Genomic DNA, 21827 nt, shown 5'->3' on the forward strand with positions numbered 1-21827 from the left:
TTCAGGTCACGTGACTTCAAGCGATATTACCGAACTTTATTTAGCGTTTAGTGACGTTTGTTGAGTAATGGGAGAGTTTTGGCTTATACATTTGAACTCGTGAGAAACTTGTCTATTCAATGACACTTAGTAACATGATGAAAAAGTTTATAGCATGTTCGACATTCTGGGCGGAAAGGACCAGGTAAGTTGGAATGATTGAGGTATTATTGCTATTGGTTCAAAGGAAATGCAGCTGTTGAAGGCTGGCCTACAGAGGTCAGGAATAAAATTTCCGAGATTTCGTGAATTTTCTCTCTGCCTTTTATTTCCCATGTACATACAAAGTTCAAATATAATGATATTTAATTCTTCATCTTCTCATAAAATATTTTTTTTACAATTTTAGTGATGGCTTCATATCGCCCTATGAATAAAAATAACTCATCCTGAGGTATATCATATCAGACTTGGTCCATTCATCATTCAGTCAGCATCGCGGATCGTGTAAGATCAGCAACAACGGCATAGTTCGTCTGAAAAAATGGAAAAAACATTAGATTATCTTCTGATGAAACACGGTTCAAACATAAAAAAGTGCGCTAAAATTTCTTTATTTATCATGCGGTATGTAAACGTAGCACTGATGTTATTGTTGAAGTTGACTTCCGAAAAGGAACATTTAAGTGCTGATATTTAACCGTTGTTAAACAGATTCTATGGGATATACTGAGCTAATTGCTTCAATAGGTAATGTATGAATAATGCGAAAGGTATGATATATTTTCTGTGATATATTGTGCGTATTTGATCAATTTAAGAAAATTTTAAGCCAGAGAGTATTACTTGACTTGTCAAATGGCGGGAGAAAACCATAGAGACAAAGAAAAACCATTCAAGAGTTTTATGGCATGCTCTCTGTTCACGACAAAATCAGTGTTTTAGTAAAGATCACAAAAATATCTCAAGTATAAAATTGTCTTATTTGAGAAAGACCCCCGGAGCTGTCATCCACAATTTTGAGGTTAACAGACGCAATTGGCCTACAATTTATTACTGTTACAATTAACAGAACCGAAGTTCCTTTATGAGGAATGAAATTAGAGGTATTCAAATTATGGTGTCTTCCATGGCACAAAATGAACTGGCACAATGACTCGAAATAAGTAAAAGGCGGTTTAATTGATGTCATCACCCAATTTACGTTCTATTTGAGCAAAGACTTTATTCCACGGTTAAAGAAACCAGGGCGTCCACATTATTCGCATTTCTCAACCTCGAATTTAAACATTACCAGCTATTTCTAAGTTTTCAGCGGTCTAAATTTTTAACCAATTCACTTGCTTAAAAATAACGTGAATGCACAAAGATACTAATCGGAATATTGTGTCCAAAGCTACTGGAAAAATCGGATGGAAATGTGATAATAGGGTGGTTTCCTATTATATTTTTATTGCCTAAATCGAAAGATTATTACTCTTGGAGTTCGTATTAACGCTTTTATATTTTTAAATGACGATATCTATTTTTCGATATTAAATGAAAAGTGAAAATTTTCAAGCGCACGAAAACGCGAAGGCTAAGTATGAATGATGGGAAAAGCCCGTGTGACGTCATTCTGGTTCCCGCTGCCGCCGAGTGAGATGACCTTGGGGCGAGAATACGTGCGGCACTGCGATGCAGGCTGCTAGCAGGTAGCAGAGTACCCTGCTGGCAGGTAGCGCTTGGCTGAAATAACGATTATTAATACCTTATCAAACGCAGGAAACTTTCCGACCATAGGCAATTTTAATAGGTGATTATTACGGAATGTTTCCCTGAGCTCTGTGCCTCATGCATGCATTGGTAATCTCAGACGATGTAAAACTCCTATCAACTCGTATAGAAACTAGGTCCCTGTGACGTCACGTGGAGTGGCATCTCATGGGCGCCAATCTGGCCTTTTTTAAATGCGGTTAAAATTGACCATTGCCATTCGTCTAAACTGGGATTTGTAAAACCAAATAATTAGTATATTATGAATACACTACTGGTGGGTAACGAACCGCAATCAATGCATTTCGTTTTCTTTGATGAAGGAAACTACGCTATTAGAACCCTCCAAAATTAGGAATAACACCATTGTCTTTACTTACAGTAAGTCCTGCGTTCGTCTCCAGAATTAACCCACAGTGTTTGGGACGGCCCCTGGTGCCTCGGTGCGGTTGTCGAACACAATGCGCACGTCTGTGACGGCCATGTTGGGCGTGAGGAACTGCTGGAGGGTGTCAACCCCGGTGCGCGGCATGCGGTCGAATGGGAATCCCATCGAGCGACGGTCGGGGTACTTCTTGTCTCGGATGCCGCAGAAGCTGTTGGCCTCTGCGCATGCGCCGCTCGCGCTCGAGCCCTCCACCTGAGAGAAACAGCGACACGAAGAAGAAGCGACGTCAGCAACAATCACTGAAACTCAACAAACATTCAAACCAAGGATTCGTTAAGAATTTTGAGGGAAGGATTTCGGATGAAATAGTAAAAAAAGAGGTGGCTCGCAGGTTACTATGTAGAAATGAATGGAGCTTCGCCGTTCTCTTATTATGCAAGATGTATGCGTGATTCTGCCACGTTGACCCATTTCCGTCCACCGTTGGCACACGGCTACGTCTTATCATTCTGAACATCTGAGGTGGCCCTTGAAAAAAACCCGCGATTGAAATAAAGCCACTGACGGAAACATACGGGTGCGAAGCGGAAATTAAATATGAGCATTAAAATTAAAAAGAAGAACTTTGTGCTTTCTCATTTATGATATAATATTATTAATGAATACTGATAGCGATCAAACCACGGATAAATAATAAGGAATAAAGGAGAAATACGAGGCTTTCGGCAAGGTGAACACAATACTTATTACTGTAATGCCCATAAGCTTCGCTGCATGTGCTGCGATGCAACGCAAAACCTGAACTTTCGACCTGTTTTGCAGTGGGTCTCGATTCAAAAACAGGAGCTCGAGTAAATACAGCGTAAATAGCACTGGAATCTTATTTGCGTATCTATCAACTACTAATTTATATCTTTTAACGATCATTTGGCTAAATACTCTGGCTTGTTGGAGAAAAATATAGATCCTCAAGTCAGGTTTGTAAGTAAATACAGAAGATACATTTTCAGCTAGCGATGGATCTATTGAATTTTTATTAATCGCATAATTGTTTACCTACTTGCTTTTACTGCACGCAGCGCAGTAGAGACGAAGTAATCCCTGTTTTTCGGGAAATAAGCGACGTTAACCACTTTCAATGTCAAGTCAATGTCATTCTGTTGATATTAATGTGAAAGTACAAAGTTCTCCTTTTTAATTTTAAAAATGAATCGCTTTAACCAAGTTACGCCTCAAGCAATCAATAAATATGAACACCTACTGCCTGTGAATTAAATGAAACTATCGTAAAAGTAAACAGGAGATGGCATTGTAACTACAGGTTATTTTAATTTTCATCGATCCAAAAATATCCACGAATGTGTAGAAACAACTTGGTGTGCTACCAAAAGTGTTCATTGGATTACTCCAGACGATCATAGGAGCCACGTACCAAAAATATCTCTACAATCGTGAGCAGAAAGTTTTCTGGATGGAAATAGGTAAATATATCGTTTTTCGAACTCGACGAAAACACTTATCCACGTCAAAATGCCTCTAATTCCAAGGAAATATCGAAATTTCCAAATAGATCAAAATTGAACTTTAAAACGATGATTTACCCTGTCATCATTGAAGTTGGAAATCATGACAAAGAGTTGGCAGGGGAATCCTTCGGGTGTGCCTTTGGGCACCAGCATGTGCTCCGGCCATCCACAGCCGCAGAAGTTGAATGAAGCGAGGTCAGCCTGGCCGGTGGGTCTGGACTCCAGGTCACGGAACGTCCTCTCAAACGGAATGGTGATGGAGGATTTGTTGGATTCGCGTTGGATGGTGTTTGACTTGGGGTTGTTCTTCACTGGAATAACGAGAATGGTCGCACGTAAAGAGGATGGAGCATTCCCCAAATATTCTTCGATATTTTAGCTGACAAGAGTTTCTGTGAAATAATCTTAATGTGCTTACAATTCACTTGGAATTTGTCCATTTCGATGAAGAGCAGCCTCTGGTCTCTGAAAAGCATGGGAAGACCCCTTTCGTCGAATTTGGGAGCCAAGAAGATTCTCACAGTGCCCATGCGCTGTTGGCTGGAGCTGTTCTCGACCTTATTGGGGAATGAATTCATAAACGTTGTAAGTTATCTCAGGTAGAAGATTTATGAGAGCTAAAACTTGGTAAGAATTTTTCACAAGGAATTTTTTAGACTTTTTAAATTGCCAGATAAAAGGGTGTACAATATTGTGTGAGCAAATACTATAGATGTCAACTTTTGTGGCAGCCAGCATCATCGTTTCCAGAAATATCTCTAGGAATTCTATGAGCTAAATCGCTACAGCAAAACCATTCCATCCAGTGACGTTATTTAATTCAACTAGAAGAATCAGCGAGAGATAAGAGGAACATAAAATGTTACCGTGATCCTATAAGTAAATCTTTTGTGCGCCAATTGTGTGAGTCGTGCGTAGACTGATCCACGGGGAGCGAAGTCCATTCCACGTGACAAGTCAATGTCATTCTGTTGCCAGAAGGTGTTGAGCTCATTTTTGGCACGGCCCTTGGTGATGATCTCCACGTTCGTTATCCTGATTCCCTGGTAGTCGAGCTATTCAGAGCGAAGGAAAAAATATAAGTTAATAATAACTCCACCAAGCGTGTAGTATCTCTGTATTTCTCCGCCTTCCGATTAAATACAGATTCATTAAAGATTGAAAATAGTGTACGTATTTTTTCTGTTATGTAAAATTAATTTATTTGAAATGAAAAGTCTTAGGTGATATATTGATGTTATTATCCTCGGTCTTTTATCATACGTAAATGTATACCATGCAGAATATGAGAAGAAGTTATTTTGTTAATGACATTTCTGAGCCATTTGATAAGTGTGAAAATAGCACAAATATTTAAGGAAGACTTGAGCTTTCTAAAAGAAAAGGAAAATGAAGGAAGATAAATTAAAGGCAATGCTTCAGTTTATGTTGACTACACTTCCAGGATAACCAACCTGATTAGCGGTGTATGTCGGAAGAGTTCTCTTGTGCATTTGGAAGAGATCATCGACAAAGGCGTGCCAGCGGTAGAAGACTGGGTCCCTCATGGCTGTAGCAGGATCTCCCATGACGCTGAATGTTTCCTATGCGACAAATTATTGTTTAAACAGATAAGTTTTTTGGCCCCTGCAATTACTTGCTATCATATATATTATACAACTACTGCGAATAATATTCATGCTCATAAAAAAAATACAGAGCCAAAATCGTTCTGTAGTCAATCAATTTAGAAATTTAGTACAAGTCATTATTGACGAAAGTTATACGGCCAGCATAATAATCCAAATTTACCATGCATATTAAATATCCTTATTAACAAAATCAATATCCAAAATATGATTTTCATAATGTATTCAGTACTTACCAAATGGCGGTTATCAGGGTCATGTGAAACTGCAATTGCAACGTGACCAAAGTTGTGCATGTCTCCGTAAAGGTTTCTGTTGATGGACAACACAGGGCTGGCTTCAATCATGTTTCCTAGGATATCAATGCCTCCCATTTCAGTGAGCTCCACATTTTGACCTTTCTCCTGAAAATTTGATAGCATTTCTCTCAGTAGTCACACGAGATTCATACTTTAAACAAGAATAACTAGAGATACGAATCAGTTGCGTATAAAACCCCTTTCGTGACTGCAGAACTTACGTTGATCACACGTCCCAAATGGATAGCTTCAATGATGCGGTCCCTCCACCGCTCGATGTCAGCAAGGTCGAAAACAAGTTGGTCAACCTCTCGGTTAACGTCCTGATGAAATTGAGGGAAAACAATGACAATATTAGCATATTTATCACAAATATGGAAATAATAGGACACTAATCGATTTTCTGAGTCATTTTGGAATTTATCTCCTTGAACCATTACTTGACTACGGTCGGCCAAAGAAATTGAACATTAAATCATAACGTTTTTTGAGCATGTAGCTAGATCTCCCTTGATGCTGAATTTTTTTGCGAAAATGATTTTTTAAACAATAAGATAGGTGCTTCATCCCCTCGAAATTATCAGCTGTCATTTATTGAACCTTTAGCGGACAGCCCATCGCGGAAACTCTATATTCATATATATGTCGTAATAATAAAAAAATGGAAGGTTATTGTTAGATGAAGAACCTACAGTCCAAAGAAGACTCATAAATTGAAACTTGCCCAAAACCCGACGAAACTTTCTTAAAATCCTTCAAATTTAACAACAAATAATCCAAACTGAAGATCTTACTGGTGAATTCCGCACTCTGGGGGCTTATTGTTCAACGACGTCAATGAGAAATGTTTCCGCTAAAAGGCAACGAACTCAGGTTTTTTCTCCTTGTGCTCATGTGCTTAGGCTAAGAGCCACACACCGTGTTTTGCAGTAAAATGTAGAAAAATTGTGGCATTAATAATTGCCTTTAATAAAACAGCCAGCAAGTGAGCAACATAATAGTGGCTACAAATGAGAAGAAAGTTGAAAGCCTGGGTTAAACATGTTGCAATGATTCATTAATGGACTAGGATGCATTGAGGGAGTAATAATTCCTCAGTCCTCCGCATGTAAGATTGACTTCGGCATTCACTACTCACAGAGAGATTAGCTCCGGCGGGGCGGGGTGCCCAAGTGCGGCTGGCGACCACGCTGTCCAACTTGGGGAAGTATCCTTCCTCGATGGGCTCTCGTAGGTTGAGCAGGCGCCGGACTCGCCCAAGGCGGTTGCACAGCCTCTCGAAGTTGTACCTGTGAGGGCACAGATGAACTTAGGTGTAGATGTCATTGCAGAGATGGTCTCCTTCCACGCCGTTATGAAAGCATTAAATCCTCAAGTAGTCCCGAGAGATAAAGTTACGTAACTACTCGCGTCGGGTCGTTTTAAAGTAATAATGGTCACAGGAATGAAAATAATTATAGGTTTTATCGATAAGAAGCTGTGACTTTTTAAAGTATTTTAAATTGTTTTGCCCATAAGATTCAGTGTTAAATTATAATTCATAATGCATATACTTATCCAGACCCAAAAATTACATGGAAAGAAAAAGTTCGTTAGGAGATTACATGGGATGCAAATCGCTAAACCATTCCTCCGAATTTAAGTTTTAATCATAAAAATAAAACCTGTTGGGTTCATATAGGCTCTACGCGACCACTGAAGGGTTCAAGAATGATTCGAATGCCCGCTGAATATGGTTCAAGTGCTAGAACAGACCTGGTGAAAAAAAGTGAAGCCAATAATATGCGGCCAATTTCCAGCCTGTCCGTTACAATTAATACCACGCAATTTTTACGCTAGAATGTCTATTGAGCGATCTGCCAATATTGTTATAGTGTTGTAGAAACTCTTTCTTTTGTCACATTTCATAATCTTTAAAAAAAAACTTGAGGGATAATAATTGGGTGACGAGCAATGATAGAAGTTTCGTATTATGAAATTTGCTCAAAATCTCATGAAAATTTTTCGAAGAACAGAAAGAAAGTTTAAGATTTAGCAATCAAAACTAGAGATCGTCTGGGTGTTATTTTTCCGCAGGGCTTTCATAATTGATGTTAACAAAGAGCGTGGTTGACAACTTGCCAGGAAAACATTATTCCCCAGGGAAGGCTCCACCGTTATTTCATTGAGATTCACACGCACCTGGCAATAATCTGCTGGTGCATGAAGTAGAACAGCTCTCCTCTCCTGTCCTTGTCGACAATGTTCCTGGCCGCCTGGAACGGGTAGACGAGGTGCCAGTGCCAATGGTGGAGGTTGATACCCAGATCTTCGCGGAAGTAGGCGACGCGGTGCTCAGGCTCCAGGTCGCTCGCCGTGTAGTCCTTTGGGATTTCCAGGGGCATCTGCGAGGGGAGTTTCTCAATTAAAAACCATTCGGCGTGTGAAGTGGCAGAACGCTCTAGAGCAGGGGTCTCCTATTTACTAGGCCGCGAGGGCCACATTCCAAGTTCCGAAGCGCCCCGCGTGCCGGATAGCAAATTTGCCGATGACTAAAGTATTCGATACCAACGTCTACTGAAGTTCCGGTGGCGTATTTCTTATTTACGATTAGTTGAAGGCGACTTTGACGTGCAGTACAGCGCTGCCATGCTCCTAGCGGCGTCTCACAGAGTTAAACGAGCGAGAATCGTGCGCTACTTGAAACGAGTGCGCGGGCCGGATGCAAGCCCTCCGCGGGCCGTATTTTGGAGACTACTGCTCTAGAGTGTTTAAGATTTTTCCCTGAGAACAATGCGGCTAATTCATAAAGGGCCCATATTGGTTCAGTGTCATAGCAACCTTCTGTTAGGTGAAACTTTTTGACGGAGAATCCGTTCTGTAGGTGTAAAAGATATGTGAGTAGCTTGCAATGGAAACTTGATTGACTTTGAAATCCACTCGATGGTAATCCTAAAGATGATAAAACCGTCTCAGTTATTCGTATTTCTTCGCTATTTGGTTCATTTTTTACTCCATTGACTTTGAAAACTTTTTTTTCCGAGGGTCTTAAATCTCGGTGGTTTTAAACCCTCGGAAAATTCTTATCTTCGGATTTTCCCTCACCAAAATGTGCCGAGTGTAGGAATACGAAAATAAAGCAGAAGACCCATACTTTATAGATGTTACACTCGGAATGCGTCAAATTAGTTCTTCTCGACTTTGCCGTACATTAATACTTTTCTGTGGCGACTTTGATGATTGAAGAGAATACTCCAATCCTTCGAACAGATTGAAAGGCAAAACTGCGTCATATGTGGCAGAAAGACGCGTGTACCCAAGGGCAATGAGTAGGTATAATGAGCGTAATCATAATTGAAAATAAATTAAGAGCAATAGCCCCCTCAAGGCAAAACTGAAAGAGTTATATAAAAAATATATACTACTCAGTGGCGTAATTCATAAGTGATGAATCATCATAAAACTTACGTGAAGAGTTCGTTTTTTATGAATACTTTTTAACATCGTGTATGTTATATTTCGCAGTGCGTATGTGATGGATTTTTTGCAATGGATTTATTTATAAATTGGTACTGATTTTTTTACAATTGATTCTTTAGCTTTGATTGACTGTTTTTTGTACAGAAATTCATGTACTGTAATTAATGTGGTAGTAAAATTCGTATGAAAATTATTTTTGTTATTTTTAACATCATCCATTTTATGTTTAGCAGTGAACCTGCAATGAATATTTCTTAAAAATTGATCCTGTAGCTATTTATTGGCAGTATTAATATGCAATACATTCTGAGATTCATGTACATTGTGCATGTATCTTTTTGTGAAGAGCCATGTGTCGTAAACCGTATTTTCTCTCGTAACTGATCCATCCGTGGCAAATGAATAGGCATGTTGGGATAGACTCACCCTCTGTCCCTCGGGGACCACGCTGGCTTCCTCTCGGGCCCTAGCGAACAGACCTCCGTCCACGTACTTGTCAGGGAACATCTCGTAAAGGGGTGGCAGTTCCACTCCCCTGGTGTCGGGACGATGAAGAATGGCCACGGACAGCGCGTACACGAACATGTTGGCGTTGATCCTGTCGCGCGCGTAAACGGACACGGCGAGGAAGTCCTCGTAGGTGCGCATGCCTGAGGAGAAAAAATAGACAGAGTTTACACCACCATATACAGCGAAAAAAATACTTTGGTAACGATGAAAAACATTCTTGGACATTCCTCTAGGAGTTTACATCTATATTATTATCCCAAAAGCCGTCTCAATAGTCGTATGGCGGAACAGGAAAATATCTTTCGAATATCTAATCTAATATCAGGTATCTTTATTTTTCAAACTCTTATGGAAGGTCGTTAAAACATATTGAACGAGCCCATTATTCCTGGACGAAGTAGATTAATTAGTTACCCCCTACAGGTAGGTATAGCCTTTCATTATGGTCAATAGCACACTATTAAATGAATTTTCTGCTAACGAAGCCGTAATTTTTAATTATAATAATTGTCATTATTGAATTGTACCCAATTTTCGAATGTATCAGGATCGACGGTTGCTTTTCGCGAATAATTACCAATATGAATTGGATGGATGAGGCAGATACTTTGTGGGGATCCATTATGAGATATGAAGTGAAACACTTTGCACTTTCCACACTCGCAAACATTTGAGAAGTGCGTGCAATTTGTGTATATATATTGGTATGGTTAATTTCTTGGTTTAGTCTTGATAATGCTGCAGTGCAGCGAAACATGTCGACTCTAGTGTAATAAAGTTGTATGTGGAAAGTGCAAAGTGTTTCACTTCATATCTAATTATCAATAGACGTGGAACTAGCTCACTTTATGATGGTTTCTCTCTGGATGGACGAGTCGATTCGTCTTACCCATGAAGATGTCGATGAGTCTGGAGGCCATCTCTCGGTGTCGTGGGATGAAGAGGGAGAAGTTGTCCCTCCTGCCGAGCTGCATGGGGAAGGAGAGGTCGGGGAAGGTGATGTTGGTCACCGGAACACGCACGTTGGTGTCCTCGCCGAAGCGGGTGCCCAGCTCACCGGCCACCGACTGGAAACGCTCCGCCTATGGGAATTTAAAAAAAATTAATTATTCAATAATTTAAGCTCACCCGACATGAAGACACAATGGTAGGGTGCACTATTTCCACATTTACATTTATTTTTTTCACTATTACATCCGTAATACAAAAATAACTTATCACACAAAATAGGTTTTTAAAAACCTTAATATTACAATTAATTACCAAAACAGTCAAGGCCGGCTGAATTTCAGGTACAAAATTCTTTACAAATTTATAGTATCGCTAACATCGACAATATCTGTCCACGAAACATTTCCTTAGGTAATTTTATATTTAATTCAATTGAATGAGTATTAAATGAGGTACATTTTTTATTAATAGGTGAATTCTTACTAAACTTTTTAATCACACTTCTCAAATAGAATGTCCTTTTTAACCTTATTTTTGAATTCAGGAATAATTTGAGCATTCTACTATGCCAATTCACGATGGCAGCTTAGCACATTCCATTCCTTTGCTCAAAGGATAATCAACTCAGTATTATTATTCTGAAAGAATTCATAATTTTAGCAGCTAGGGCTTCATCTGAACGCTCTTATCTTCGAGGACTCTTTCATTGAAAAAACAGTAAACATAGGTTTTATCTTTCGGAAATTTTCAAGCATGATGAAGGAAACAAACTGGATGAGTGGAAAATTACTTAAGTTGATTTTTTCTTCAATTATCGTTAATTTTAATTTTTAAGCAAATTTTATAAGAGAAATCAACAAAAAATTATTTTGAAACAACTTTACGATTCATAAATTTAAACCAAATGCGACAGAAGAAGAAATTAATGGCATCCATCCTACAGAAACATTTTCTAAAATTTTCAATCTCATCCAAACCTTAAGTTGTTCCCATCTTTTTAAAAACAGTTTCTTTAATCCCGACGACTTTCAATGTGAGCGCCATTGGTTCTGAAATCCACCTCTTCCACAATTGTGCATTTCAAACACAGATTTTCTCCAAAATCTCACGTCCTAATTTTTGTGCTGCAATGATTTTTTCTGTTCGTTACAATTGAAGATTTACAATTCCACGAAAGCCTCAGTAAAACAAACAGAAATATTTCCCAATGCATGATAGATCAACTTGGGAATTTTTCGGGCGCATGGACTCAAGTCCATAGTTTTGGGCCCTAAAACAGCTGCTGCCAGTTGAAAATCGTAATTTGTACTTTGGAATAGATTACTACTTATTTTTATAATTATTTTACTGATGAAAGCATCTAAGCGGGGAAAAATAAGAAATAATTAGACATCGCGAAATAATTACACAATAATAATGTGCATGCATTACAGCCATGCATTCATGTGAATTTGTTCCGCCTGCTACGATTATGCTTTTGTGCGCCATATCCTCTTATGGGGATTTATTAGCCTCCGTCTCGGTGGCCAATCGCATGTTGTAAATGAAAACGTTTTACGAGGAGGCATATTGCGGGCAATTACACCACACAAAAGGGCAGCACGAGGAAAAATGCTGTATTGCAAGTTTTATTGGAAGAATCATATTCATTTTCAACGGAATTTATTAATGCACTTTCTTTTACTGCAGAACCTTAATTTTCATATAAGCATAAGAATTAAACCATCTCATAGAACACCTACTAGAGTTCGAAATGAGGTATTGAAAAAGGCTGCCGAGGTATAAATTGCTATTGAAAACGTGGAGGCGTTTTATTTTGCCAACTCCTTGTGAGTTTCCAAGTTTGTCTCATGGCGAATTAGAGATAGATAAACATAGTCATTTCCAGTGCAACTGGCGTAAGTCGATGAATTAACATAGACACATGGTTCTTATTGGCAGGAAAGAGATGTAATCATCGACAGAAAGGAGTTATACTTCGAAAAAGAAGAGAGTTGATAATCGAGGGAAATATTCTCTCTATCCACATCAATGGAGGAGAGACTATCCACAACAATGCACAGCTTCAAGACAGCAACCCCGATGTCACCACGTGGTAGGTCCTATGTTCGATCCCCCCCAAAATTTAACGGTTTCCTTCACAACCTTTGTTGTGTACTTCGAAAATAATCTCTTATGATTGGAGATTCCCATTACTTATACCGTTTAGATCAGAATGCGTGTCAATGGCTTCGGGATAAATTTGTAGACAGTCAGTTAAAGATGTTCATGAGCAGTGGCGCCGACTCCATGGAGCCTGAGGGGGCCCGAGCCCCCTCAAAAAATCGCCATGGGTGTGAGGAAAAAATGTGTCAGGCTTGTCGATTTTCTCCGGATTGTCCAGATATCGAGATTCGGGTTATGAGGGTGCCAATGTTAACCATATGACTCTTCTAAAATGCTTAAAGCTAAAAATACTTATAAAATTTCCGGGGGCAAGATCCTCGGTTTGCGCCCCGTAAATATTTTTTTTGTAACTCGGCATCCCTGTTCATGAGCGGTTATTGTACGCAATATAATGCCCGCGTAAAAGTCCAAAGAGGCAGTCTCCATACGGTTGAAAGTAAACACAAATTGGGCGATCGTTGAACTTCATACCTCTCTCCCACCCACACCCAACGCAACGCCTATCTTTCTGGATGAATGCAGCAATTCACGTGGAACACACTCTCGTGATTCACTGATGATGAATGGCCTCAGACCCCCACATCCCGTTCTTCGGCGATCACGGCATTATTTATAAGAGAGTTTCACACGGATATTACCATAGAGGATACGACTTTCAGCATTTGGTTGTGTCCACTGCGCATTTAAATGTGTCCACAAAAAGTCGGCCGGCCACGGTGGCAGCCGGTTAACGTCCTCGCCTGTCTAACTAGAGATCGCGGGTTCGAGTCCCGCATGGGTAAGTTTCCTCGATCCAGGGCATGGTTGTTCGTGTACGTTTACTTGTTACATTTGCTAAATACCCCGGTATGAATTGGCCAATAAGAGCTGTATCCGGTGGTTTGATAATTAAATATAAAATAAAAAGTCATCACTCCCATCGCTGACGGCCGAAGCCATCCGAAATTCAAATATAAATAAGCTATATTTTGGAATGTTAACCGAAGTTTGTACAATCGCAATGATATGAATCATCACGTTCTCAACTCGCCACAGCGATTCCTCGCGATTGTAAACTTTTTATAGTAAACGCTGAAAATAAATGGATACCTTTACACTCATCGCCATGCCGCGGACATTTTCTGCAACCGACTAAAATGTCCCCAAAGTGACAACGTAAATCAGGCTCCAACGTGACGGACTGGACAGTGCTTAATTTCTAAAATTGTAGGTACCACCGGAACGCATACCCATACATTTAATCCTCGCATGATTTTGATATAAACAAGCCACCCCCCGCGAATGTTGCGATTTTTAAAACTCGTAATACAAGTTAGTATGAGGAATCACGTTTTATCAATCATAAAAAAACTGTTTTTAAAAACTGTTTATGCTTATATACGGTACTCACAAGTGAAGACAAATCGTGTCACATTTACTTCAATCATTAGCTTAAAAAACTGTCTGGAGCCGAACTTGAATGCGGAAAAAGACATCCAAAGTACAATGCTGCCTTCATCATTAACTTTCTCACTTCGCGGCGCCGAATTACAGCTCCTGATTTTCCCTGAGAGGTACTGGAACGTTGTTCCGACAGAAATAAAGCACTGGGACCGGGGCCACTCCTACGCAGTTCCCAACAAAGAGAGAGTGCTACTCACCAAGAAGTTGTTGTTGGGCACATCGAAGACGGCGCCTTTGTCGCCCTTGGGCACGAAGAAGGGCTCCTGAGGACGACTGAGCAGGTAGAGCACTTGCTGCTGCTGACTGGTGGTCTGGGCGGCCATCGTCGATGCTGTTTTGTTTTATTTTACGGTGCCGAGTCTAAAAAAAAGATTCAAAACGGAATGCTTCGCTCTCCTCGAAGAATGCCTCTCTATATGCTGGTCTCAAACTGCCGTTGGCGAACCTCGTGGTCGTCAGGGCAGAACTCGAGGAACGATGAGCGGAGAGTGGTGTCGGCGAAGAGCGGAGCTGAGGATTTATAGCGACTTCGCGGCGGAGGGGTGGGGGGGGGGGGTTGGTCAGGGGGAGGTGGGATTGGACGGGTCAGAATGGAAGACGACTGTGTTCCCCTCCGCGATATGCATCCCCCCAAACCCAAACCTCAACCGACAGGAGACCACAAAGTGACCGGTCACACATTCACACACTCACCTCTAAAAACAGTGTACGACTGATTGTGGAATCTGCGTGCGACCCTTATCTAGTATCTCCTCGGGAGACCAGCAGAAGGAGTGTGGTCTCTCGAGACAGCTCGGGAGCCTATCTGCGGAAGTGACAAGCGACGATAGGGAGAGAAAGGGCGAGCTGGGATTATTGTTTCTGTAGTCTCCATCGGCTACCTCTAAAAAAAATCTCTGGGAAATTCTTCTTCATAGAAGAATATTCTATTTGCTTGAGTATAAGTTTAAAGAGATCGATTCGGCTTTCACTTAGTGAATGAGAATTCATGCTAAATGAAATTATACAACATTCGTCAATTTTCACGGATTTGTTTATTAGGTACGACGAGTTTCGACGTTAGGGCGTCATTTTCTGGTACAAAGTTTTACCGGATAATTCTAAGTATATATTTGTCCTAACACGTCAATTATATATACGCCTTATAGTCAAAACTCGTCGTGCCTACCTAAGAAAAACTGTTAGAATTTACTAAGATGTATATCTTCATTCACAGTGTAAATTGTGTTAGTAACTGCATTTATGCTGTACACCATCAAATTCCAATATTTCATCAAATGAAAAATATAAACATCCATAACGTTTTACGAGCATTTGATTTAGGCACGAGTCGATTTAAATTCATTTGGGAGTCAAAGTTTTATCTTCTTTTTCAAATTTAACATGGGCCTTCAACATCATGCTTGAGTTAAAAAAAATTCATGTTCATGGGATTATAATAAGCTGAGGTCACAGCCTTCCTTGATTCATGACAGTACTGGCAAAACACTTCGAGAGAGTATTTACTAACACATATATTGTGCCCAGTCCCAGGGTATATCCAAAGTGTGAGTCCCTTATGCCTCTTATATAATTCGTACAATCTCTTAGATGAATGCTTTTGAAATTTTTTTTCCAAAGCATTCGTCGAACTTACATTTATGCATCAAATTTTCTTGCAGTGGTTTCCTAAGCTAAGGGAATAATAATACAAAACAAAAATACTTTTTTATAAGTAAACAAAGTCTTTATCGCGAACTAAAAAGAATACAATAAATTTTCTATGAGCCTTACAGAGTATCTGAATATGTTTAATATACAATGAAAAACGTTGGGCTCATATTCCACTATAACACTCAATTTTACTTATTGTATTGTGCGTTGCGAGTGACTCCGTAAATTTTTCACCGTGGCTAGTACCGGTATACTTAAATTAAAATTATGCTTCACATCATAACTCAATAAAACTACGAAATTCAGTGAAGTAAATAGACAAGATAGCAAACTAAGCGAGTTTATAAAAACGTTATTAAATGAGCGGAAACCTCCACTATAAGGAAGCATATTTCATTAATTGCATGAATTATCTTTTTTGTTATCAAATGATATTTGAGTTCTATTAAATAGTACTCAATTATCATTTCCCTCGGCAAGTTTCCCTCGTGGATTTCGAATACTGCCGAAACTTTTTCTTAAATTTCCTTAGCTTTTACTATTTCTTATTTCATAAATCATGACCATTTAAGAAATGGCCACTTTCAAGCTCTGCCTACTGTCTACAATCAATTAATAATATTAACAATAATAATATTAACAATAATAATATAAACGAGCGTGCTGCGTCCGCTCCCAGCGGGCTTTCCCCGCTCTTTTCAATGCAGGTCCACAGAGGATAGGCGCGTTTCTGATTTTAAAATGTAGAGAAAAAGGCAGGGTCTTATGTACAAATTTAATTGGAATGTTCATGTACAAATTGAGGTCAGAGGACCTCTTTAAACACAACATTGGAAGTAATAACACTATCCTCTGTTAAACGCACATGATGACTCATACTTACGTATCAACAGGAGACTTGAATGTGGAATCAGCCGCATTTTGATAAAAGTTATTTAAAGAATGCGAGATATTGTTGCAAATGGACAAATGTATCAGTTTGTGCGCTGTTAACGTCAGGAATATTTACAGGTTTTTATTTTTTTGTTTTTTTAAATTATTTAAAAACCAATTTTAGGAAACAATAGTAATATTTATGAAGCAATAAGATATGCCGTCGCATGTTTTCTGATAAATTCTGTGCATTTTGGTACCTCATTTGTAGAGCTTGGTTTCGTATACGTTGAAAAAAACGTATCTATACAGTAGAAATAATATAGAAGTTAAATGGTTTTAAAGTACTATACCCTAGTAATAGCAATTCCTCAAAAAATCAAATACATGGACTATGAAATTTTAGAAAATAAATGGTAGAGATCGATGCTGCATTTTTCTATAGTATGTATGCACTGAAAATAACACCACTGAACTTAAAAAATGTTGCTAATTATAGAACAACCAACACAAGAACCATTCAATTACATAGAAAGGTAGAAATATGGACCCAGAAAGAATTACAAGGACGACCCCTCAATGACCTCAATCAAGGGTTCATGATAGTCATACAAGGAAAGGTTATCCAGGCTAAAAATTATTAAAAAAAAAAACAAACTAAATCATAAAAGTACAACAGATGATAAGTGTAGAAAATTTTTTCAGGTACGAAAAGCAACTAAGTACATCATATCTGGTTGTAAGATGTTAGCCAATGCAGAATATTTAATAGACTATCAAGTCGCAAAAGTTATTCAGGAAAAATTGGTCTACCAGGGAAAATTAGTAGATACCAAGACTCCATACTATGAATACCACCCGGAAACTGTGCTTGAAAACGGTTCGTATAAACTATATTACTATTTGCCGATCCAAAAAGATAAAATCGTTGTCAAAAATAGACCAGATATAATGTTGATCACCAAGGAAAATAAAATTTGTATCATAGTTGATGTTGCAGTGCCACCCTCAGGTAACAGAAAAGACGATAGCCGAAAAAATAAACAAGTACCTACCAAGAATTGGCAATAGAAATAAAAAGAATATGGAATAGGTTTTTGCAGTGTTCCTTCCTTCCGGACCGCGGCAAGGAAGAAGCGCCGACCGGCTTCATCCTTGCTACTGGTTTACACTCAAAAGAAATACGAAATTAACATTGGGGAAACTGGCCGCATAATCGAAAAACCGTTGACGGAGCATGAAAGATGCATACGCCTGTTTTATCCGCTGAAGTCGGCAGTAGCGGAGCATTGCTTGGACCTCATGCAAAGGATGGACTTCAAAAATACGAAGGTTCTCTGCCGCGCTAATGACTATTGGGATCGAATTGTAAAGGAGGCGATTGAAATTAAACTGGAGGAGAAGAGCATAAACAGAGATAACGGCTTCCAACTGATCAGTGCCTGGAATTTCATAGTTAATCTCTACATCCGTAAACAACAATCAGGGCAACCAAGGATATGAATAAATAAAATACCGTAAAGATTCTACCCCTGAAGACGATGGCAGACTCAGCCATTGAAACGTTGGGAGAAATTACCCAAAACCACACCCTGTGGGAAACCCGAGAAATGTTCCTTCAAACTATACCTACTCCGCGAAAAACTAAGATTCTACAAACACTGAATACGAGTTACGATTTAATGTCCTGAGGGTTTAAATTCATTTAGTGGTTTCCTGTAATTGCCACATTCAGGGAAAATTACGATAGGAATAAAATAAGCGAAACAAAAACGGGTCAAGTAGTAAAGGAAGTGGATGGACAAGGGCTTCAGATTATGTGAGAAATTTTCCTCTTGAGGAGTTATGTGTAACTTCGGAAAAAATATCGCAAAAGACTTTAACTCCTGAGTGAGCCACAGACACTAATTTTTGGTGACTGCAATTGCACCTATATTTCTCCCGTGATTTCCCTCCATTGACGACTCAATTTCAATAATTCTGTATTTTTTGCCCAGTCTCAGCTATAAAGCTGATTTCGCAGCCCAAAGCTGAATAACGGTGAAAGGAGCACAAAGATTTGTTGCACAGCGGTTTGATGCCCAAAGATTTTCAATGTAACTTCAACTTTTAACTTATCAATGGTACAGTAAGGCTGTTAATCCATAAAACAGGTAGAATTTTTCCATTCATGAACTGCATTAGCCAAACCTATAGCTAAGGTGATTTTATATTGCAACCGATTTTGGTGAGCTTTAAATAACTAGAAAGGTCTACGTTGTTTGGAACTGAAATATACCACGTTTTAGAAAGTCTTGTAAAAACAACTCGGTAACTCTTTTCACTAGGCTAGTTGCATTCATAGCTAAATCCACATAATTCATGCATAGTTATTTTGAAAGTACGCTCTCATTTCCGGATATGCTGAGAATTAAAAATCCGGATGGTATAATATAACGGTGGACTAGTGGGGCTAAGTACGCCGTGTCGTGTTGGTCACGTCATATAAGCAGTTGTGACCAATGGCAAGCAAAGAGAGGCCGAAAAATAATGTTTCGGTCATAATGGCTGAAGCGTCGCGGCGTGAAGATAAAGTACACGTTACGGTCAGAATATATAGTACAAGAATTTTCGGTCGGAAAATAACGTACATGTTTAGAAAATTGTTTGAAATGTGTGACTAGTTTTTTGACCTCTACATGAGATCTCAGTACTTGATCGCGCCAGTCGGAAATAACCTCCACCTTCTGAGATTTGATGTGAAAACTTAGAAACATGATCAGTTTTACTGCTATAGAAATGCCTCCCTTCGAGTACAGTGATCATTGAATACTAAAATGGCGTTAATTTCACGTGTCAGTTTTCATACGCTGAAATTAAATTATTAAATTTATAGTGTGAGACAAAGTCACGCCATGGTGAGGTGAGATTTGCCCCCAACCTGTTTTTAATACACAAGAATTCAGGAACTGAATGAAAATGTAAAGAGTGTAAATCAAAAGAGAAGCTTTGTTATGTCCCACCAATTCATTTTTATGTGATAATATTTTTCTTTTCCTTTCCTATAAAAAGGAACTTCCACCAGGTTGAACCTAAGATGAAGGAGGTAATATGAAAAGTGGCTATAATTATTGTATTGCATCTCTACTGCAGGGAAAAATTATTTAATATAAGAGAGTAGAATTAAAGGCTTGTTTGAGTATATTTTATACAATAAAATCCAAAAATTGAGTACTTCACTTTACGGCAATGAAAAAAATCAACATAATTATGTTTTGTAGCGGCTTTATTCCGCTTCTAAATTCGTATCTCTGCATTTAAATCATGTAATAAGAATTTTCCCGCTCGAGATACATAGAAATATATGGGACCATGTATTTTTCCTGAAAGCCTAAAGAATTTTTTATCGGCACCTTCTCCTAAAGATGAAGACGAAATGAAGGGACTAAGGAGAGAAATAAAGTACTTGCTAATAAGAGAAGAAGAGAAAAGAGTCCAAGAAATCAAGACGAAGTACGATACTAGGCTAGTTTCCTTCATCAAAGAAAACAAAAGACATTGATTGCGATTCCTAACCCACCATTAGTGTATCCATAACGTATACATTATTTGGTTTTATAAATCCCAGTTTAGACGAATGGCAACGGTCAATTTTAACCTCATTTGAAAAAGGCCAGATTGGCGACAATGCGTTTCCGCTCTATGTGACGTCACAGGGACCTAGTTTCTATACGAGTAGATAGGAGTTTTACATTGTCTGAGATTACTAATGCATGCATGACGCACAGAGCTCAGGGAAACATCTCTTAATAATCACACATTAAAAATACCCAAGTTCGGAAAGTTTCCTTCGTTTGATAGGGGAATAATAATCCTTATTTGATCCAAGTGCTACCTGCTAGCAGGGTACTCAGCTACCTGCTAGCAGCCTGCGTCGTATCAGCGCTCAAGCCTCGCCCCAAGTTCACCTCACAAGGCGGCAGGGAGAACCAGAAATACGTCACACGGACTTTTCCCATCATTCCTACTTATCCGTCGCGTTTTCGCGCGCTTGAAATTTTTCACATTTCATTTTATCGCGAAAAAGATAGATATGGTCATTTAAAATCTAATAGCGTGAAATGCGTACTCCAGGAGTGATAATCTTTCGATTTAGGCAATAAAAAAATAAAAGGAAACCACCCTATGTGGAAGAACTCAAAGTGAAGTTGGAGAAACATGACTGGTTTTTCGACTTCCACATTGTTTTAAAAGGCGACAACTTGCAATAGAGTAAAATTACAGCTCTCCCTTTCCAGGCATCAAGGCACGTGTTGTGTCGTTAAAGGATTTGCAAATTAGAGTATTCAGAGATAGTTTTTCCCTGTAATATTTGGGAAAACACTCGATATATCGAGTGTTTTCCCGAGTATTACAGAGTATACCCATTGTTTTTAATGTTATCCACGTCCTTGACGACATTATGAATAGTAAAATTACTTCGTTGGGGAACCAACTTTAAATTGAGAAAGATGATATTAATTTTAAGAAAGAGACAATTTGCAATGATAAAAGAAAAATAAAGTGGGCGATGAAGTAAATTTTTTTTAATAGATGAACTTAACTTCATGCATTTCTACGAGTTTACATGCCTCTAAATATGCGAGACTGTGATAATTGCCTTCATTTATCATTACTACATCCTCACATGCATTTATTAGAAGATCGGTTGTGACTGCACACTCTCATTCCACAACCAATAGGCAGGAGTATGCTGGCTATTATAATTGCAGCGAGCATACAACTTTTGGTATCTCCCTCATACATGCGAAAACCGTCTTCTGGAAACTTAAAAGATAATACATTGAGAAGGCCATCCTCATAATGAATGAAATCTATTCAAAAACTTATGTGAATTATGATGGAGGTAATGATGCAGATTTTTGTCACAATCACTCGTTAGTTGCGAGATCTGGCTATTTTTTATGAATTTCTACTTGACATCCCATTTTTATGCGGTGTTTTATGTACTCCCTGTCTGAAATTTACCTTCGTAAAACAAATCAGATTCCTCTAGATTTTCACGTACGTAATTATTACGAAGTAGAGTCGTCGCATCACACCATTGCTTGTAACATCAATAAATGTACATCTACATCTACATAATACCCTGCGAGCCATCTCTAGGGTGTTTGGCAGGGGGTGATCAATCACCAGCATGCAGCATGCAATTGGACTC

At 38.9% G+C, this 21827-nt stretch overlaps 1 protein-coding gene across 1 annotated transcript; it reads right to left on the reverse strand.

Annotated features, from left to right (window-relative positions):
* Positions 1–280: 280 nt before the first annotated feature.
* LOC124156484 (phenoloxidase 1-like) lies at positions 281–14606 on the reverse strand. The gene is made up of 13 exons (XM_046531056.1): positions 14302–14606; positions 10434–10626; positions 9461–9684; positions 7757–7959; positions 6714–6864; positions 5797–5898; positions 5513–5680; positions 5103–5231; positions 4515–4703; positions 4067–4205; positions 3724–3959; positions 2115–2374; positions 281–515 (listed from the first exon to the last, which is right to left on the reverse strand). The coding sequence occupies exons 1-12, from the start codon at positions 14425–14427 to the stop codon at positions 2141–2143; spliced, it is 2094 nt and encodes a 697-aa protein (XP_046387012.1). The 5' UTR covers positions 14428–14606; the 3' UTR covers positions 281–515; positions 2115–2140.
* Positions 14607–21827: the final 7221 nt, after the last annotated feature.

This window comes from Ischnura elegans, chromosome 3, assembly GCF_921293095.1.
Source record: "Ischnura elegans chromosome 3, ioIscEleg1.1, whole genome shotgun sequence".
Lineage (NCBI taxonomy): Eukaryota > Metazoa > Arthropoda > Insecta > Odonata > Coenagrionidae > Ischnura > Ischnura elegans.

Excerpts from the sequence above, each read along its gene's own strand:
- LOC124156484 (XM_046531056.1), bottom strand. The coding sequence starts at position 14,427 with ATGGCCGCCCAGACCACCAGTCAGCAGCAGCAAGTGCTCTACCTGCTC. Across the intron at positions 5,899-6,713 it reads CCGCCGGAGCTAATCTCTCT|GACGTTAACCGAGAGGTTGA; the intron begins GTGAGTAGTGAA and ends CAATTTCATCAG. Across the intron at positions 4,704-5,102 it reads CGACATACACCGCTAATCAG|CTCGACTACCAGGGAATCAG; the intron begins GTTGGTTATCCT and ends CGCTCTGAATAG.